Source organism: Ranitomeya variabilis, chromosome 4, assembly GCF_051348905.1.
Source record: "Ranitomeya variabilis isolate aRanVar5 chromosome 4, aRanVar5.hap1, whole genome shotgun sequence".
Taxonomy (NCBI): Eukaryota; Metazoa; Chordata; class Amphibia; order Anura; family Dendrobatidae; genus Ranitomeya; species Ranitomeya variabilis.
In genome coordinates this window covers 2271661-2294000 of record NC_135235.1, presented here as the reverse complement: position 1 = coordinate 2294000, position 22340 = coordinate 2271661, and the positions used below count along the sequence as shown (strand labels likewise).

The 22340-nt window shown below is 51.7% G+C and overlaps 1 protein-coding gene across 1 annotated transcript in view; it reads right to left on the bottom strand.

Moving 5' to 3' along the window:
• Positions 1–22340, bottom strand: part of CACUL1 (CDK2 associated cullin domain 1) — a 94976-nt gene that overhangs the window by 10016 nt on the left and 62620 nt on the right. The window contains exon 8 of the mRNA XM_077257884.1: positions 19787–19830. Coding sequence (XP_077113999.1) covers positions 19787–19830 — 44 coding nt within the window. The remainder of the gene's footprint in view (positions 1–19786; positions 19831–22340) is intronic.

The following is a 22340-nucleotide window of genomic DNA, read 5'->3' as shown; positions in this document are numbered from 1 at the left end:
CAGCATTGTTGGAGGACCAGCAGATGGCGATGCACCATTGTTGGAGGACCAGCAGATGGCGATGCACCATTGTTGGAGGACCAGCAGATGGCGATGCAGCATTGTTGGAGGACCAGCAGATGGCGATGCACCATTGTTGGAGGACCAGCAGATGGCGATGCACCATTGTTGGAGGACCAGCAGATGGCAATGCAGCATTGTTGGAGGACCAGCAGATGGCAAAGCAGCATTGTTGGAGGACCAGCAGATGGCAATGCAGCATTGTTGGAGGACCAGCAGATGGCGATGCTTTGCATAGCCGTATATTGCTACCGCAATATACTTTATCCATCTGAAGTGGGCACATTTTTTTTTCCATATTACTACTGTAAAGTTTGAAACTTGGAGAGCCAGCAGGCGGCCCCCTCAATTTATAGTGGGATATCAGGCACCCCCAACTATTTTTAGAGGGCCAGCAGGCCTCTTGTGGACAGATGAGACCAAGACAGAGCTTTTTGGTAAAGCACATCATTCTACTGTTTACTGTAAATGGAATGAGGCCTACAAATAAAAACACAGAAGTTAGTTAACACCTTAGTGACAGAGCCAATTTGGTTCTTAATGACCAGGACAATTTTTACAATTCTGACCACTCTCTTTTTATGAGGTTATAACTCTGGAACGCGTCAAGGTATCCCACTGATTCGGAGATTATTTTTTTCATGACATATTGTACTTCTTGCGTTTATTTATGAAAAAAAATGGAAATTTTGCAAAAATTTTGAAAATGTTCAAACTTTTAATTTTTGTACCTTTAAATCAGAGTGGGCTCACATAAAATAGTTAATAAATATTTCCCACATGTCTACTTTACATCAGCACAATTTTGGAAACAAATTTTTTTTTTTGGTTAGGACATTATAAGGGTTTCTCATTTTTACAACAAAATTTATAAAACCATTTTTTTCAGGGACCACATCACATTTGAAGTGAGTGTGGGGGGGTCAATATAACAGAAAATACCCAAAAGTTACACCATTCTAAAAACTGCACCCCTCAAGGTGTGCAAAACCACATTCAAGAAGCTTATTAACCCTTCAGGTGTTTCACGAGAACTAAAGCAATGTGGAAGGAAAAAATTAACATTTTACTTTTTTTTTTTTTATTTATAAAATATTTACTTTGGAACCAATTTTTTTATTTTTACAAGGGAATCATGAGAAAACGGACTACAAAATTTGTTGTGCAATTTCTCCCGATTTCACCGATACATCGTATGTGGGGGAAAGCCACTGTTTGAATGCATGGCAGGGCTCCAAATGGAGGGAGCACTGTCTGACTTTTTGAACACAAAATTGGCTGGAATCAATGGTGGCGCCATGTCGCGTTTGGAGACCCCCCGATGTACCTAAACATGGGAATCTCCCCAATTCTAACTCCAAACCCTAATCCCAACCCTAACTATAACCATAACCACAACCCTAACCCATACACACCCCTAACCGTAATCCCAACCCTAACCTAATACATTTTTTTTTACCTAAGGGGGTGATAAAGGGGGTTTGATTTCCAATTTATTATTTTGATCACCGTGTCTATCACAGTGATCAAAATGAACCAATAGGAAAAATTTCCTATTGTTGCTGGGTGCCGACTGCCACCAGGGCCAGTCTGGAAATGAAGCCGTTTAGTATTGTGGCCTGTGGGTGGCTTAATATTTAAGGTTATGTTCCAAGGACTGGGGTAGGGACAAATGAACACTGCACTGGGACAAGGACGTGGTTGCAAGTGTGCATCGACAGGTGCAGGGTGGGAGGCATCTCTGCAGCATCATGGATGTGAACGCAGAACAAGGGAAGAGGAAGTGGTGTCACCCGCAGACAATGTCTTTGGACCCTGGCGTTCAGCCCAACTAGTTGGGTGCTTTGCGGTCATGTACCTGAACATGCTGGTGGTGGTCAGGCTGGTAGTTTTGCTGCCTCTGCTGATACTGGGATGGCATTTGATGCAAATGCTCTTTTTTGGGTTAACTGGACTGTCTTTAAAAAAGCGCCAGACTCAGGTACACCTAAACCTTGGCTTGCCAACTTCATGCGTGTTGGTGATCTGGGAATCAGTTGCCTGCCTTGTGTCTCTGGCCACCCCCCATTGCCTTTTCCTGCCTGTTGTGGTGCTGTGGATCCTTCACCTGTGCGCTGTTGTCCTCGCTCTGCATGTCACCTTCTCAGGTTAGGTCAGTGATTCAGAGCCACCACCTCGTCTTCCACTTCCGCACCCTGGTGCTCCTCCTGACTTGCTGACGTAACACCAATTGTTGGCAATTGTCTCTCATCATCATCTATCTCGTGACAGTAATTGCATTTTCCCACCGTCACCTTCTTGTGAGTGTGGCTGCTAAAATATTTGAGCATTACTACATGCAATCTCATGTCCAGCTTGAAACGGGAAGGGTAAGGGTACCGTCACACAGTACCATTTTGATCGCTACGACGGTACGATTCGTGACGTTCTAGCGATATCGTTACGATATCGCAGTGTCTGACACGCAGCAGTGATCAGGGATCCTGCTGAGAATCGTACGTCGTAGCAGATCGTTTGGAACTTTCTTTCGTCGCTTGATCACCCGCTGACATCGCTGGATCGTTGTGTGTGACACCGATCCAGCGATGTGTTCGCTTGTAACCAGGGTAAACATCGGGTAACTAAGCGCAGGGCCGCGCTTAGTAACCCGATGTTTACCCTGGTTACCAGCGTAAACGTAAAAAAAAACAAACAGTACATACTTACATTCCGGTGTCTGTCCTCCGGCGTCTCAGCTTCTCTGCAGTGTGAGCGCCGGCCGGCCGGAAAGCGATCACAGCGGTGACGTCTGACGTCACCGCTCTGCCTTCCGGCTATGGCGCTCACACAGTGCAGAGAAGCTGAGACGCCGGGGGACAGACACCGGAATGTAAGTATGTACTGTTTGTTTTTTTTACGTTTACGCTGGTAACCAGGGTAAACATCGGGTTACTAAGCGCGGCCCTGCGCTTAGTTACCCGATGTTTACCCTGGTTACCTGGGGACTTCGGCATCGCTCCAGCGCCGTGATTGCAACGTGTGACCGCAGTCTACGACGCTGAAGCGATAATCATACGATCGCTGCGACGTCACGGATCGTGCCGTCGTAGCGATTAAAATGGTACTGTGTGACGGTACCCTAAGAGGCCAGAATCTATAAATGGAAATGTCAACAGCTTTTCAGAGCGTCCAAGTGTGGGATCATTTGTCTCTGGGCACTCGGCATGGTGGGAGGAAGGAGGATCAGGGTGAGGATTATGTGGTTCAGAACCACAGCTAGTGAGGCTGGACTCTGTGGAAGACAGGGTGGTGCTAGCAAAGTGACGAAGCATTATTTGCGATCTATCCAGCAACCTTTTCACACTGAGTTCCGTGCCCCCCTTCCCCCACAAATTGGGACAGGAAGCTAGATTGACATGATGTGTGTTTGTTGTGCAGGCAGTTTCACCTCGCCCACAGCCTCGGCACTCACCATCAGCATCCTGTCCACTTCCCTGTTCATTAGAACGCTCCATGCCCATTTTAAATTATGTATGATATATCTGTGTAGAAAAAAAAAACAAAACTTTGCAGTATTCATATCGCAGGAAATGTTGCCCACCTCAGATGGACTGGTTACACTGCAGGAGCAATAGAGCGATGCTCTTGAGACCCAACCAAGTCTGGCTGCATGTTTTTAACGCACAACTGCTGCAGTAAAAATGGTGTATAATATTTCCCTGCTCAGAACAATTTGCAGGACTAAGAGTAAAATATTATTAGCCCCGAGAAGGGGTGTTAGTATGAGCTGCAGGCTGCAGCATAAAGGATGAAGTATTCCCCCTTTTCTGTCCTACACAATCCCTTCAGCACAATCTCTCCCTAAGTGCTGCCAACAGCATTAGCCCCAAGAAGGGCTGTTGTACTTTACATAAATATAAATGTAGTTGAAACCCTGGCTAATATGCAGCTACAATTAAGTCCTTGTTTCACCAGCACCTCTCCCTACGCTGCCTGTGTCCAGGTTACAGTGTGCCGAGCATGGATTCAGAGGTCCTATATACACTTGATGACGTTAGGCGGCCAGCCAATCACAGTACTTCCACAACCAAGATGGCTACAGCATTACAGTGACTGGCAGGCAATCACCGAATGCTTATTGGCTGTAACAAGCGACAAACATGGAGGGGTGGGACTCATAGTAACACAGTTATGAGGGTTGAAGGAAGACTGTAAGTCCATCTAGTTCACCCCATAGCCTAACCTAACATGCCCTAACATGTTGATCCAGAGGAAGGCAAAAAAAAACCCATGTGGTAAGATTAAGCTCCACCATGGGGAAAAAAAATTCCTTCCCGACTCCACATACGGCAATCAGACTAGTTCCCTGGATCAACGCCTTATCAAGGAATCTAGTGTATATACCCTGTAACATTATACTTTTCCAGAAAGGTATCCAGTCCCCTCTTAAATTTAATTAATGACTCACTCATTACAACATCATACGGCAGAGAGTTCCATAGTCTCACTGCTCTTACAGTAAAGAACCCGCGTCTGTTATTATGCTTAAACCTTCTTTCCTCCAGACGTAGAGGATGCCCCCTTGTCCCTGTCTCAGGTCTATGATTAAAAAGATCATCAGAAAGGTCTTTGTACTGTCCCCTCATATATTTATACATTCAAATAAGATCACCCCTTAGTCTTCGTTTTTCCAAACTAAACAGCCAAAAGTGTAATAACCTATCTTGGTATTGCAGACCCCCCAGTCCTCTAATAACCTTGGTCGCTCTTCTCTGCACCCGCTCTAGTTCAGCTATGTCTTTCTTATACACCGGAGACCAGAACTGTGCACAGTATTCTAAGTGTGGTCGAACTAGTGACTTGTATAGAGGTAAAATTATGTTTTCCTCATGAGCATCTATGCCTCTTTTAATACATCCCATTATTTTATTTGCCTTTGTAGCAGCTGCCTGACACTGGCCACTAAATGTGAGTTTGTCATCCACCCATACACCCAGGTCTTTTACGGTTGTGCCCAGAGTTTTAGAATTAAGCACATAGTTATACATCTTATTACTTCTACCCAAGTGCATGACCTTACATTTATCCCCATTAAAGCTCATTTGCCATTTATCAGCCCAAGCTTCTAGTTTACATAAATCATCCTGTAATATAAAATTGTCCTCCCCTGTATTGATTACCCTGCAGAGTTTAGTGTCATCTGCAAATATTGAAATTCTACTCTGTATGCCCCCTACAAGGTCATTAATAAATATGTTAAAAAGAAGAGGGCCCAATACTGACCTCTGTGGTACCCCACTGCTAACTGAAACCCAGTCCGAGTGTGCTCCATTAATAACCACCCTTTGTTTCCTATCCCTGAGCCAGCTCTCAACCCACTTACACATATTTTCCCCTATCCCCATTATTCTCATTTTATTTTTGTGTGGCACCGTATCAAAAGCTTTTGAAAAGTCCATATACTCTACGTCCACTGGGTTCCCTTGGTCCAGTCCGGAACTTACCTCTTCATAGAAGCTGATCAGATTAGTCTGACAGGACCGGTCCCTAGTAAACCCGTGCTGATACTGGGTCATGAGGTTATTCCTCTTCAGATACTCCAGTATAGCATCCCTTAGAATGCCCTCCAGGATTTTACCCACAGTAGAGGTGAAGCTTACTGGCCTATAATTTCCGAGTTCAGTTTTTGCCCCTTTTTTGAATATTGGCACCACATTTGCTATACGCCAGTCCTGTGGTACAGACCCTGTTATTATGGAGTCTTTAAAGACTACAAATAATGGTCTATCAATGACTGTACTTAGTTCCTGCAGTACTCGGGGGTGGATCCCATCCGGGCCCAGAGATTTGTCAATTTTAGATGCCGCCGCCGTACTTCCTGCTGGGTTAAGCAGGTGACACTTAATGGGGAATTTTTGTTATCACTGATCATATTGTCCGCCATGGGATTTCCTTGTGTAAATACTGATGAAAAAAAGTCATTTAGCAGATTCCACTCGAGTCCTCAAAAAAATACAAGCATGTCGGGCACACAGACGCTGGAGCGAGTAACAAGTGGTGACGAGCACACTGACAATGGAGCGAGTAACGAGTAGCGACGAGCGCACCGACAATGGAGCGAGTAACGAGTAGTGACGAGCACACTGATGATGGAGCGAGTAACAAGTAATGACGAGCACACTGATGATGGAGCGAATAACGAGCAGTGAGGAGCACACTGATGATGGAACGAGTAATGACGAGCACACTGATGATGGAGCGAGTAACGAGTAATGACGAGCACACTGATGATGGAGCGAGTAACGAGCAGTGAGGAGCACACTGATGATGGAGGGAGTAACGAATAATTACGAGCACACTGATGATGGAGCGAGTAACGAGTAATGACGAGCACACTGATGATGGAGTGCAGCGCCCCAGAGTCCTGGTCGTTGCAGTAATGTCGCTCTGCCACTAAGGGGAGCGATGTTACGTCTGATTGCACTAAAGGAGTTCACCTGACCAGGTATCACGCACACACTACACTTCACACTCCGGCCACCAGGGGGAGTGGTTCTATCTAGTAGGCCACTCCTCACGCTCTGGTAAAACTGGGGGTTGGACAGGAAGTTAGACAGAAAGCAGCCGGGGAGAGTTCGGGAGAGGACCTGTCAGGGGTGGGATCCTGACAGCGGCCTAGCAAAAAGGACAGATCGTTACGGCGCCGTGCTTGAGTGATATAGCGGCAGGCTTCTTAGAAAGGACACGAAGCAAGGTTTATTGTGGAGAAGTGAGAAGCGAGATCACAGTACAAAGGAGAATAGAACCAGTAGGAGTCGTGCCTTAAGATCGTGGCAACATCCTACTGAGGCGCGTAGCCGGTGGCCGGGGCACCGAGGAAGTAACAGACTCTACGCATTACTTCGAACTACGGCAGGACAATTAACTTCAGGTTGGTCGTCTCACCCTTTTACACCTAACGAAGACACGGAGGCAACTGTGGGAGAGGGGCGTCTCTAGGGTCCCAGAATAACTCCAGGCCTACCCCGTCATACGGGTGCGTCCTAGCCATATCATCTGGGGGATGAAGAAAGAAAGAACATCAGACACAGACCCAACAGTTGTGAGGACCATCCCGTGGTGCTCAGCAGGAAGGTACTACAACACACAGGCGCTAGAAGGTAGGCACTGATTTCCACCTGCAAAGGGAACTCTGGATGTGCCTTCGGACCGGCCGGTCTCAGCCAGCCCTGTTAGCAGTGCTCTGGATTGCGGATCCTGAAGCCTTCAGTAAAGAGGTAAAGAGACTGCAACCCTGTGTCCTCGTTATTCATCGCGACTTGCAGCACCATCACACCTTCCATTGGACGCCCCTTAGCAGGGTCACGGACCGGGACTAGCCACCGTGACAACCCCAGGACCGAAACAGAGAGGCCCGGTTTCGAGTACCCCGCGGCCCTGCGTCTGGGGGCGCTTCAACTTGGCGTCACGAACAGGATCTACTTAAGCCTGAAGAATCAGGTCATGTGTGCCTTGGAACTGTGTCTGAATTGTGCTTGAACCGTGATTTATTGCAAAGACTGTGTATTGTCGCTTGCCGCCAAAAGTGCCCTCCAAAATCCGCCATAGCTTCGTGGGCGGAGTCGACCGAAAAGAGCGCGGAGCGAGGAGACGCGGTGAGGTGCTGACTCCGGAAGAGGAACCCCGACTTCCACCAGGTTAGCAGAGGGGAGGAGCGGCCATGTCTGATTCGGGAGAGGCGGAGGCCGCAGCCGCAGGGGCACCTCCAGGCCCCGCAGTAGACGCAGCTGCGGGCCTTGCATCACCGCCAGATGCCGCAGAGCTTGCCGCCCCCATCAGCCCGCCGGATGCCGCCGCGGCTACGGCAGCCATCATGCCCTTCTCCATGCCGTACCTACCTGGAGCAGCCTGGCTCCCTCGATACTCTGGAGAATCCCATACATTAACTGACTTTAAAGAAGGGATTTGTAGCCTGCTCGAGTTTTATCCCTTGACGGAGCCTCAAAGTCCATATGATAACCGGCCAACTCTTTGGAGCGGCTCTGAGAGAAGTGAAGTCCTGGCCCACCGCGGATAAGAGAACTGCACAGCAGGTCTTTGCAAAGCTCAAAGCCACCTTTGACACCCGCACCGCTACGGAAATTAAATTGACGTTCTATGGGTGCAAGCAAAGGCCGCAGGATAGCTTACGGGACTATGCCCTATGCCCCTGCGGGCCATCAAGCAGAGTGACCCAAACAGCATGCAAGATGAAGATAAACTCCTGAAGGAGCGGTTCATCGAGGGGCTCCTTTGCAGTCACCAAAGGGCCCAGCTACACTTCCTGGCCATGCACAATCCAGACCTGACTTTTGCGCAATTCAAAGATAAAGCCATCCAGGCGCTGCCGGAGCGACAGCCCAGCCGTGCCGTACTTCCCAGGCATCAAGCCCTCACGTACAACCAGGAGGTGGCGCCAGAAGCAACCGTCTCAGCTGAGGCCGATGCCCAGACCCTGGAAGATGATTCCCCTGCAGGACTGCGCCTCCAGATGCAGGAGCTGACCAGGAGCATTGCTGCCCTAGCCCGGACCGTCCAATCTCTGCAGGAGGCCCCCAAGGAGAAGATCCAGCTGGCTTCCAGACCGGAGGATGTCCCCTGGCAGCGACAGAGGAGGGTTCCGTCGACCAGAGGTAGAGACGACTGTGACGGGGTGTACGGCAGAGCAAGAAGGGACAACAGGCCAAGGAATGATTCCACAGATTTATTATCAAGAACGCTGGAACAACACATGCAGGTAGATCTACAGAGTCCACAATTAGTCCAACGGAACAGGTTCGGGGGCACCTCCCGATAATCCTTGTGCCAGCTAACAAAACAATAGTCCACACGAGTCCAAGGGATCCCAAAACAATCCCACGAACGACGAGATATGTCCTCAGCTCAAGTCTCGCCCCGTTCGCTTCTGCAGTCACAGATGGACATGGGGTCTTGCCTCAGCTAAGAATCCCCACTCCTCCTTCAAAGGTCAACTCACATCTGATCTCAAAATAAGAATGGATTGTCTGAGCTCCTGGGATCCGCCCATGAAGGGGGGTAGGGGTCACACCTTCTATTCAATGGTTGGGTCCACCAGAATATTCTACGCTGGTCGGCTCCGCTTAGTCTATGTAGTATGTACACTTGACTAGCCACCTGCTGTGAGGAAGAATGGCTATTCCTTCACTAGTTGACAAAGCTTAATTACATTATAGCTTAGGGCTGCAAGTATTGGGGGAAGGAGACATTGTTACAGGTGAACTCCCAGCACAAGAAAATACATAAATTACAGCTAATACAAACCAGAGAACAGTTACATACATCAAATGGCATATTATTCAAATACAGGACAGGGCAAAAGTACATATCATGACAACGACGATCGTTTTCATTGGGACGGACGACCTATCTGCCGCCGCTGCCACCAGGTGGGCCATCTTGCAAGGTACTGTCATTTAAACGAGCAACCCCTGGGGCAGAGGGCCAACCCCCAGGAGTAGGACGGTCAGGCCCGCAAAATTGGAGAGCCAAATACATCGGACGGCGGCCAGTTCTCCCCATTGTGATCGACGGTATCCCCATGAACGCTTTGCTGGATACCGGTTCCCAGGTGACGACTATGCCTTACATCCTTTATAGACGTTATTGGGAGGACACCGACATTACTCGTGGCCCCGATGATGATTTCACCATCATAGCCAGTAATGGTCAGCCATTGCCACAAGTGGGGTATAAAGAGGTCACCATCAAAGTGGGGCGGGTAGAATTGGAGGCCCAAGGGATTGTAATTGTTGATATTGACTGCCGTGAATGTAACCCCATGATGACCATTGGTACTAATGTCATAGAATACTGTCTTGCAGAAGTTATTGTCTTGTTACAGCAGGTAGCAGAAACAGCTGGCTACAGTGAACGCGCCCTGCAAAAAGAAATCAGGGCTCTGATGCAGACACAGCAGGTGGAGCTGACTGGTGGTGAAATTGGTCGTGTCACAGTGAGTGATTCAAACCCCATTGCGATACCCCCCAGGAGTGAAATGTTAATATGGTGTCGGGCAGCCATAGGCCTCAGGGGTAAAGACTATCAGGCCCTGGTAGAACCCGTATATTCAGATAATAGGCCTACCCTCCTGACAGCCAGAGGGGTGGTTGACGTCCGCAAGGGGAGGGTGCCAGTACGTGTCCTTAACTGTGGGGAGGAGGAAGTCCATCTAACCAAATATGCCACACTTGCCAAACTGTTTACTGTTAATAATAGTGTGATACAGGCACCCGGACCCTTGGTCACGTCCAATCCGGCGGAGAATAACGGTTCTGCAGGGCAACTGAAAGATTGGAGTCGGGAACTGCACGTGGGCACTGACTCTACCCCACCTCACCAGAAACAGGGGGCCTACAGGGTGGTTCATGAGTATGAGCGGGTATTTAGCAAACACCCCCTAGATTTTGGGCAGGTAAAAGGGATTCAACATCATATCCCCACAGGAGATCATCGACCCATAAAAGAGAGATACCGTCCTGTACCCCCAGCTCATTATCAGTGTGCCAAATACATGTTGCGAGATATGAAGGAGGCTGGGGTAGTGAGAGATAGTTGTAGCCCCTGGGCAGCTCCGTTAGTCCTTGTTAGGAAGAAAGATGGCACAATGAGGATGTGTGTTGATTATAGGCAGCTAAATCGCATAACACATAAGGACGCATACCCACTGCCCAGGAAAGAGGAGTCCCTGGCTGCTTTAAAATCTGCTAACTACTTCTCTACCCTGGATCTCACCAGTGGGTACTGGCAGGTTCCCGTGGCAGAGGCGGACAAGAAGACGGCCTTCACGACGCCGATGGGTCTCTGCGAATTCAACTACATGCCCTTTGGATTGTGCAATGCCCCGGGAACGTTCCAGAGGATGATGGAGTGCTGTCTGGGACACAAGAACTTTGAAACCGTGCTGCTATATCTGGACGATGTCATTGTCTTCTCCAAGACCTATGAAGACCATCTGAAGCACCTGGCCGAGGTGTTTGAAGCCCTATCCAACTTTGGCTTAAAGGTGAAACCGTCCAAATGCCATCTGCTAAAACCCAAAGTGCAATACCTGGGCCATGTGGTGAGTGGTGAGTGCTGAAGGAGTGGCCCCAGACCCCGACAAGGTTACGGTGATCAAAGACTGGCCGAAGCCCAACAACCTCCATGAAGTCTGGCAGTTCCTCGGGTTGGTAGGCTACTACAGGAGATTTATCAAGGACTTCACCAAGAAAGCCGAGCCCTTACAAGACCTGTTGGTGGGCCAGTCCAAGAAGACCAAGTGTAAGAATACTCCATTTGACTGGAACGATGGACTGGAGGGATCCTTCTCTTGTTTAAAGTCGGCGCTGACGGGAGAAGAGGTACTGGCCTACCCTGAATATGACCAACCGTTTGTATTGTATACGGACGCCAGCAACGTGGGGTTGGGAGCCGTGCTGTCCCAGGTCCAGAAAGGCAAGGAAAGAGTAATCGCTTACGCCAGTAGGAGGCTTCGCCCCACTGAAAGGATCCCTGACAACTACAGTTCCTTTAAGCTGGAGTTCCTTGCCGTTGTCTGGGCCGTGACGGAGAGGTTCAAACACTACCTGGCCTCAGCAAAATTCACCGTCTTCACGGATAATAATCCGCTAACGCATTTGGACACAGCGAAACTCGGTGCCTTGGAGCAGCGGTGGATGGCCCGGTTGTCCAATTACGACTTCACCATCAAGTACCGGGCAGGGCACAAGAATGCGAATGCCGATGCATTGTCCCGAATGCCCCACTTGCCCGAAACGGAGGAAGATCCAAAAGCATTTGAAGAGGTAGAGCTGCCTGCTTTCCACCGCCCCAAGGCCACCCAGTGCTCCCACCAGGTGAAGAACAGGCGCCAGAATAAGCGGGGCGCCCCGTTGAATCCCCTGCCCCATCACGGGTGGGCAGAGAACCAGGATGGTGACCCTGCGGTCCATCGGGTGAAAGAGCTCCTGACGCAGGCAGGTTTGCATCCCGGCCCGGATTATCCACCAGAGGCATTACAATTGTGGAAGGAGAGGGGCAGACTGTTTATTCACGATGGTAAGCTGTACCGGAGGAGCATTGACCCACGCACTCATGAATTGGTATGGCAGATCATGGTCCCAAGACAAGATGTGCCAATGGTCCTGGGAGCGTACCACGATGGGGCAGGACACTTCAGGTGGAGGAAGCTGGAGAGGCTGCTCCGAATGAGGTTCTACTGGATTGGTATGAAGAAAGCCATCGAGAAGTGGTGCCGAGAGTGTGGCCCATGTAGCCTACGCTGGAAGGATCGTGACAGCCAGCGGGCTCCCTTGCAGCCCATCATCACCAAACGGCCGCTCGAACTGGTCGCGCTGGATCACGTGAAGCTAACACCCAGCCGGTCAGGCTATATCTACGCTCTCACCATCATGGACCACTACTCCAGATTCCTGGTAGTCATTCCGGTCAAAGACCTAACGGCTAGAACGGCCGCCAAAACCTTCCAGCAGTACTTCTGTCGACCCCATGGGTATCCGGAGAAGGTACTGACCGATCAGGGGCCAGCATTTGAAGCGGAAGTGTTTCAGAGTTCTGCAATCTGTATGGATGTAAGAAGATCAGAACCACGCCATACCATCCACAAACCAATGGGATGTGCGAGAAGATGAACCAGGTGGTGATCGACTTGCTGAAGACCTTACCTGTGGAGGAACGGAACTTGTGGCCCACAAAGTTACCGGACTTGGTGGATATGTATAACCACATCCCGGTGAACTCCACCAACTGCACTCCAGCGTACCTGATGCGAGTAAGGTCTAGCAAGTTACCTGTGGATCTGGACATGGGGGTCCTGACCCCCGAAGATATCTCGCCAAATGCGGACTGGGATACAGAGAGGCAGCAAAGGTACCGCAAAGTACAAGAGTGTGTGGAAAGAAGTCTCGCCCAAGCCCGACAAAAACAAGAAAGGGATTACAACCAGCATGCTCCTGCGACTCCCTTGTCACCCGGGGAGCAGGTACTCAAACGGAAGCGGAGACTACACAAGCTCGATGATCAATGGGAAGCGGAACCATATACCATCCTGCCATCTGATTTCGACAATACAAAGGTCTGTCTCATCAGCAAAGATGGAGGGGAAACCTCAACGGCAATATCCAGAGACCACCTTAAGATATGCCCTGATAAGCTAAGAGATGGGGAAACCGACCCCGGGACGTCTCCACCCATGGAAGAGGAGAAGATGATACATACTGTTCTTGGCGATTTTCCCCAGTCTTGGACTCAAATAAACCAGGCCATTGTGGTACCTGTCCTAACGTTTCGTCAACTGACACCGCCAGAACTAAATATGGAGCCAGGTCACCCGGACCCGCAACCACAGCGAACCCCACCGGAGGATGCCATGCCAACCGTTGAACCGGCAAATCCTCCCTCTGCTATCGGTGAATCTGCCATGCCCACCGGTGGTGAAAGCGGCCTTGAGAGGTCCAGCCTGCCAGTGCTACCCAGACTCACTAGAAGTGTAGCTAGAAGACAGTGCACTACACCAGCGGTAGCAGGTATAGCGGGCCCTGTTAGGTCAATAGCAACCCCTGCGCTGCGGAGGTCTACACGCAGCACCAGGAATCAAACTCCACTTCGCTACAAAACTTGGAGATACTAATGATAGCTGTTATTTGGTTGAAAGTGTTTGTGTAAATATCTTTGTTACAAGTTTAAAACAATGGACAATGGAGTAATGGACGGTGAATTGCTCCAAAACTTTCAAAAGGGATCCCTTTGTTTACCCGGGATCCCTGCTGTTTTAAGTTGCACCCACTGAACTGGGAGTCATGAACTGTGCATGACCGAAACTTTCGCAACGTTCAAGTGTTCTCACCTCCCATAAAGGGAAGCACTGTTATATTTACTTGTTCATAGTGTTTAATTGTTTGTGGTATTTCAAAATTGTATGTGTTATCTGCTAACATGTATTGTCGTTCTTATTTTCCCAGTCCGGGAGTACTGGATTTAACCGGGGGGGTGGAGTGCAGCGCCCCAGAGTCCTGGTCGTTGCAGTAATGTCGCTCTGCCACTAAGGGGAGTGATGTTACGTCTGATTGCACTAAAGGAGTTCACCTGACCAGGTATCACACACACACTACACGTCACACTCCGGCCACCAGGGGGAGTGGTTCTATCTAGTAGGCCACTCCTCACGCTCTGGTAAAACTGGGGGTTGGACAGGAAGTTAGACAGAAAGCAGCCGGGGAGAGTTCGGGAGAGGACCTGTCAGGGGTGGGATCCTGACAGCGGCCTAGCAAAAAGGACAGATCGTTACGGAGCCGTGCTTGAGTGATATAGCGGCAGGCTTCTTAGAAAGGACACAAAGCGAGGTTTATTGTGGAGAAGTGAGAAGCGAGATCACAGTACAAAGGAGAATAGAACCAGTAGGAGTCGTGCCTTAAGATCGTGGCAACATCCTACTGAGGCGCGTAGCCGGTGGCCGGGGCACCGAAGAAGTAACAGACTCTACGCATTACTTCGAACTACGGCAGGACAATTAACTTCAGGTTGGTTGTCTCACCCTTTTACACCTAACGAAGACACGGAGGCAACTGTGGGAGAGGGGCGTCTCTAGGGTCCCAGAATAACTCCAGGCCTACCCCATCATACGGGTGCGTCCTAGCCATATCATCTGGGGGACGGAGAAAGAAAGAACATCAGACACAGACCCAACAGTTCTAAGGACCATCCCGTGGTGCTCAGCAGGGAGGTACTACAACACACAGGCGCTAGAAGGTAGGCACTGATTTCCACCTGCAAAGGGAACTCTGGATGTGCCTTCGGACCGGCCGGTCTCAGCCAGCCCTGTTAGCAGTGCTCTGGATTGCAGATCCTGAAGCCTTCAGTAAAGAGGTAAAGAGACTGCAACCCTGTGTCCTCGTTATTCATCGCGACTTGCACCACCATCACACCTTCCATTGGACGACCCTTAGCAGGGTCACGGACCGGGTCTAGCCACCGTGACAACCCCAGGACCGAAACAGAGGCCCGGTACCGAGTACCCCGCGGCCCTGCATCTGGGGGCGCTTCAGGAGCAAGTAACGAGCAGTGAGGAGCACACTGATGATGGAACGAGTAACGAGTAATGACGAGCACACTGATGATGGAACGAGTAACGAGTAATGACGAGCACACTGATGATGGAACGAGTAACGAGTAATGACGAGCACACTGATGATGGAACGAGTAACGAGTAATGACGAGCACACTGATGATGGAACGAGTAACGAGTAATGACGAGCACACTGATGATGGAACGAGTAACGAGTAATGACGAGCACACTGATGATGGAGCGAGTAATGAGCAGTGAAGAGCACGCTCACTCATCAGTATCATTTACATATGAATTAAAAAGGTAATTTTTGGGGAAAGCAGCAACATGTGTGTGGCTTATGGGGTAAAATAAACTTGCTGACAGGTTCCCTTTAAGGGAAAGCATGATGAAAATAAAAACAGGAAAACAATTTCAAACATTTAACGTATTAATGATTACAATTTTTAAAATGTACACATTTTTATTGTGCTATAAAATATAAAAAAAAAAAATAAAAATCAGAAAAGTAATATTTTTAACGACTAATTTTTCACGACATTGGTTATGAAGACGTAGTGTAGTGCTAGCTCGCCTTACAACTGCTGTAAATGTGGGCGGGATTCTCATGCCTCTCCTTCTGGGCGTTTGCATGGGTAGGGGTAGTAATACGTTTTTGGATGACTGCAGAGCTATTTTGTTGGTGACAGCATTGTGACACAGATATCGACAGCGTCACTGGAGACCACGGCTGCATTATTTCTAGGTTTTCCACTAATTTAAGCAATAAGTGAAAGGACCGTTCCCTGCACTTCAATATAAACACCAGGAGGTGGGGATCCAGAGGCAGGGTCCCAGAGGCGGAGAGCCAGAGGCAGGGTCCCAGAGGCAGGGTCCCAGAGGCAGGGTCCCAGAGTCGGGGGAGCCAGAGGCAGGGAGCCAGAGGCAGGGTCCCAGAGTCGGGGAAGTCAGAGGCACGGTCCCAGAGGCAGGGTCCCAAAGTCGGGGGAGCCAGAGTCAGGGCGCAGAGCAGCTCTGATCACAGCAATAACCGGGAAGCACAGATCTGGGCACCAGGACTGCTGCGCAGACTTCACCCAATGACTGATATCTCCCATACCTACAGTGGTCACATATGGGACTGCTCCGCTCTGGCCAAAATAAGTAGCGGTCACAGAGGGAACCTGCAGCTCAGTGCTGGGCTGCAAGAAAATGACACCTGACTACACCGACAGCAGTGACAAGATCACAGCACAGATGATGAGCCAGACACCGGCCTTGAAGTGGCCGGATTTGCAGCCCCCAGAGGCCGAAAACAAAAATAAAATACAAGCCCCTGGCAAAGTCCCAGGTTTTTGTCCTGTAGATTAATCATTTCAGAAACTTTTTCCCTTTTGATGTTGCCATAATCTGTACAAATCACTGAGACAGAAACAGATCTTTTTAGATGGAAAAAGAAAAAACGTAAACTAAAAATGCAGATAATAATCAGCACACCCTCACACTAATACTTTCCTGCAGCCCCTGTGAATTTCTGGAAGCGTTCAGTCTTTTTGGGTTGGAGTCCATCTAGAACAGTCCGAGCTGTCAGACAGCGAGGGCATCTCCTGTGTACAGCGCCCTCTTCAGGTCACCACAGATTGCGGGGGCATCTCCTGTGTACAGCGCCCTCTTCAGGTCACCACAGATTGCGGGACATCTCCTGTGTACAGCGCCCTCTTCAGGTCACCACAGATTGCGGGGCATCTCCTGTGTACAGCGCCCTCTTCAGGTCACCACAGATTGCGGGGGCATCTCCTGTGTACGGCGTCCTCTTCAGGTCACCACAGATAGCGGGGACATCTCCTGTGTACAGCGCCCTCTTCAGGTCACCACAGATTGCGGGGACATCTCCTGTGTACAGCGCCCTCTTCAGGTCACCACAGATTGCGGGGGCATCTCCTGTGTACAGCGCCCTCTTCAGGTCACCACAGATTGTGGGGACATCTCCTGTGTACAGCGTCCTCTTCAGGTCACCACAGATTGCGGGGACATCTCCTGTGTACAGCGTCCTCTTCAGGTCACCACAGATTGCGGGGGCATCTCCTGTGTACAGCGCCCTCTTCAGGTCACCACAGATTGCGGGGGCATCTCCTGTGTACAGCGCCCTCTTCAGGTCACCACAGATTGCGGGACATCTCCTGTGTACAGCGCCCTCTTCAGGTCACCACAGATTGCGGGGACATCTCCTGTGTACAGTGCCCTCTTCAGGTCACCACAGATTGCGGGGACATCTCCTGTGTACAGCGTCCTCTTCAGGTCACCACAGATTGCGGGGACATCTCCTGTGTACAGCGTCCTCTTCAGGTCACCACAGATTGCGGGGACATCTCCTGTGTACAGCGTCCTCTTCAGGTCACCACAGATTGCGGGACATCTCCTGTGTACAGCGCCCTCTTCAGGTCACCACAGATTGCGGGGACATCTCCTGTGTACAGCGCCCTCTTCAGGTCACCACAGATTGCGGGGACATCTCCTGTGTACAGCGTCCTCTTCAGGTCACCACAGATTGCGGGGACATCTCCTGTGTACAGCGCCCTCTTCAGGTCACCACAGATTGCGGGGACATCTCCTGTGTACAGCGCCCTCTTCAGATCACCACAGATTGCGGGGACATCTCCTGTGTACAGCGTCCTCTTCAGGTCATCACAGATTGCGGGGACATCTCCTGTGTACAGAGCCCTCTTCAGGTCACCACAGATTGCGGGGACATCTCCTGTGTACAGCGCCCTCTTCAGGTCACCACAGATTGCGGGGACATCTCCTGTGTACAGCGCCCTCTTCAGGTCACCACAGATTGCGGGGACATCTCCTGTGTACAGCGTCCTCTTCAGGTCACCACAGATTGCGGGGACATCTCCTGTGTACAGCGCCCTCTTCAGGTCACCACAGATTGCGGGGACATCTCCTGTGTACAGCGCCCTCTTCAGGTCACCACAGATTGCGGGGACATCTCCTGTGTACAGCGCCCTCTTCAGGTCACCACAGATTGCGGGGACATCTCCTGTGTACAGCGCCCTCTTCAGGTCACAACAGATTGCAGGGACATCTCCTGTGTACAGCGCCCTCCTCAGGTCACCACAGATTGCGGGGACATCTCCTGTGTACAGCGTCCTCTTCAGGTCACCACAGATTGCGGGGACATCTCCTGTGTACAGCATCCTCTTCAGGTCAACACAGATTGCGGGGACATCTCCTGTGTATAGCGTCCTCCTCAGGTCACCACAGATTGCGGGGACATCTCCTGTGTACAGAGCCCTCTTCAGGTCACCACAGATTGCGGGGACATCTCCTGTGTACAGCGTCCTCCTCAGGTCACCACAGATTGCGGGGACATCTCCTGTGTACAGCATCCTCTTCAGGTCACCACAGATTGCGGGGACATCTCCTGCGTACAGCGCCCTCTTCAGGTCACCACAGATTGCAGGGACATCTCCTGTGTACAGCGCCCTCCTCAGGTCACCACAGATTGCGGGGACATCTCCTGTGTACAGCGCCCTCCTCAGGTCACCACAGATTGCGGGGACATCTCCTGTGTATAGCGTCCTCCTCAGGTCACCACAGATTGCGGGGACATCTCCTGTGTACGGCGTCCTCTTCAGGTCACCACAGATTGCGGGGGCATCTCCTGTGTACAGCATCCTCTTCAGGTCACCACAGATTGCGGGGACATCTCCTGCGTACAGCGCCCTCTTCAGGTCACCACAGACTGCCCCCATGGGTTCACGGATTGGGCCGTTCCAGAACCTCCATCTTCTCCTGGAGAAGCCGTTCTTTTGACGGTTTGGAGGTCGCTCAGGGTCGATGTCTGCTGAGAGGTGAAATTCATCCTCAGCTTCAGCTTTTAGCAGAGGCCGGAAGGTTCTGATGTGGAATTGTCTGATATTTGTTATGACCTTAATTCCCTCTCCCTTGGCTAAAGCCCCCCAGAGCACAATGCTGCCCGCCATACCTCACTGTGGGGATGATGGTCTTCAGATGACGACCGGTGATGACTTTGCACATTCTGGGATTACGGCCACAAAGTTCAACCTCGGTCTGATCAGACAGGATACATTTCTGCTTCTGACCGACGTGATGGAAGTTCTAGCAGAACGTTACCAAGTCTGGATGATTAGCTTTGTACATAAAGACTCCATCTTCCACCCCCCGACCCCACCGCCGGAGATATGAAGAGTATGGCAGACTGTTGTCACATGCAGGTCACAACCAGGTCTGGTCAGGAGCTCCTGCAGCTCCTCCAACGTCGGCCTCTTGGACCCTCATGCGACAAAGTTCTTCTTACCAATATTTCCGGGACAAGCAGTTCCCGATAAGGTCACTGAGACAACCACAGCCCCGAGTATAGGAGGGTGCTCACAACCACATTATTGCAGTTTTTTAAAATTTTTCTTTCCTCCTCAAAATTATTTCAGCTTATTTCTCCATTAATCTGTACAGATTATGACGACAGTAACGGGGGATAAAGTCTTGAAAGGAGTCTTCTCGTTAGGATTATTCACATGCTAAAATCCTGAGACTTTCCTGCATGGTTTATACACACACTGTATATATGCACACAGCCACATATACAGCACACACACTGCAGTGTGGATGGCCATACTTACTGTAGGACAGCTCCTCGCCTGCTCTTTTACGGGACTGGTCACCTCTGAGAAGAGAAGAAAGGGTTGATAAGTGGACAAAGCAGGGTCTCCACACAGATGTATGTATGGGTGGGCAGACATGACACAGACCTCCACGACAGCCCCCCTTCAGAGCAGACCATAGCACTGCCAGCGACCCCATCAGAGCACACCACAGCACTGCCAGCGACCTCCATCAGAGCAGACCACAGCGCTGCCAGCGACCCCATCAGAGCACACCACAGCACTGCCAGCGACCCCCATCAGAGCAGACCACGGCACTGCCAGAGACCGCCATCAAAGCAGACCACAGCGCTGCCAGCGACCTTCATCAGAGCAGACCACAGCGCTGCCAGCGACCCCATCAGAGCACACCACGGCACTGCCAGCGACCCCCATCAGAGCAGACCACGGCACTGCCAGAGACCGCCATCAAAGCAGACCACAGCGCTGCCAGAGACCCCCATCAGAGCAGACCACAGCGCTGCCAGCGACCCCCATCAGAGCAAACCACAGTGCTGCCAGCGACCCCCATCAGAGCAGACCACAGCGCTGCCAGCGACCCCATCAGAGCGGACCACAGCACTGCCAGCGACCCCATCAGAGCAGACCACAGCTCTGCCAGCGACCCCCATCAGAGCAGACCACAGCGCTGCCAGCGACCCCCATCAAAGCAGACCACAGCGCTGCCAGCGACCCCATCAGAGCAAACCACAGTGCTGCCAGCGACCTCCATCAGAGCAGACCACAGCGCTGCCAGAGGCCTCCATCAGAGCAGACCACGGCGCTGCCAGCAACCCCCATCAGAGCAGACCACAGCGCTGCCAGCGACCCCCCGTCAAAGCAGACAACAGCGCTGCCAGCGACCCCATCAGAGCAGACCACAGCGCTGCCAGCGACCCCATCAGAGCAAACCACAGCGCTGCCAGAGGCCTCCATCAGAGCAGACCACGGCGCTGCCAGCAACCCCCATCAGAGAAGACTACAGCGCTGCCAGCGACCCCCATCAGAGCAGACCACGGCGCTGCCAGCGACCCCCATCAGAGCAGACCACAGCGCTGCCAGCGACCCCCATCAGAGCAAACCACAGCGCTGCCAGCGACCCCCATCAGAGCAGACCACAGCGCTGCCAGCGACCCCATCAGAGCAAACGACAGCACTGCCAGAGGCCTCCATCAGAGCAGACCACAGCGCTGCCAGCGACCCCATCAGAGCAGACCACAGCGCTGCCAGAGGACTCCATCAGAGCAGACCACGGCGCTGCCAGCAACCCCCATCAGAGCAGACCACAGCACTGCCAGCGACCCCCATCAGAGAAGACTACAGCGCTGCCAGCGACCCCCATCAGAGCAGACCACGGCGCTGCCAGCGACCCCCATCAGAGCAGACCACAGCGCTGCCAGCGACCCCCATCAGAGCAAACCACAGTGCTGCCAGCGACCCCCATCAGAGCAGACCACAGCGCTGCCAGCGACCCCATCAGAGCGGACCACAGCACTGCCAGCGACCCCATCAAAGCAGACCACAGCTCTGCCAGCGACCCCATCAGAGCAGACCACAGCTCTGCCAGCGACCCCCATCAGAGCAGACCACAGCGCTGCCAGCGACCCCCATCAGAGCAAACCATAGTGCTGCCAGCGACCCCATCAGAGCAGACCACAGCTCTGCCAGCGACCCCCATCAGAGCAGACCACGGCGCTGCCAGCAACCCCCATCAGAGCAAACCACAGTGCTGCCAGCGACCCCCATCAGAGCAGACCACAGCGCTGCCAGCGACCCCCCGTCAAAGCAGACCACAGCTCTGCCAGCGACCCCATCAGAGCAGACCACAGCTCTGCCAGCGACCCCCATCAGAGCAGACCACAGTGCTGCCAGCGACCCCCATCAGAGAAGACTACAGCGCTGCCAGCGACCCCCATCAGAGCAGACCACAGCGCTGCCAGCGACCCCCATCAGACTGGCTCAAGTATCCAGACTGCAGCTCCAGCCCCAGCCAGGACCACCACCGGCTCCAGAACTAGTCACATCCCCATTGGACCCTCGGTTCACAGCGATCTTAAGGGTTTTCTAGACTTTTCTATTCTGGGATAAAGTTTCCCAAATCCTGCACAATATAAAAGGGTCTGACCCTCGGAGACACTCGGCAGTACAGAGCAGATCATAACAGGCCTCCATCAGAGCAGACCACAGCGCTGCCAGCGACCCCATCAGAGAAGACCACGGCGCTGCCAGCGACCCCCATCAGAGCAGACCACAGCACTGCCAGCGACCCCCATCAGAGCAAACCACAGTGCTGCCAGCGACCCCCATCAGAGCAGACCACAGCGCTGCCAGCGACCCCATCAGAGCAAACCACAGCACTGCCAGAGGCCTCCATCAGAGCAGACCACAGCGCTGCCAGCGACCTCCATCAGAGCAGACCACGGCGCTGCCAGCAACCCCCATCAGAGAAGACTACAGCGCTGCCAGCGACCCCCATCAGAGCAGACCACGGCGCTGCCAGCGACCCCCATCAGAGCAGACCACAGCGCTGCCA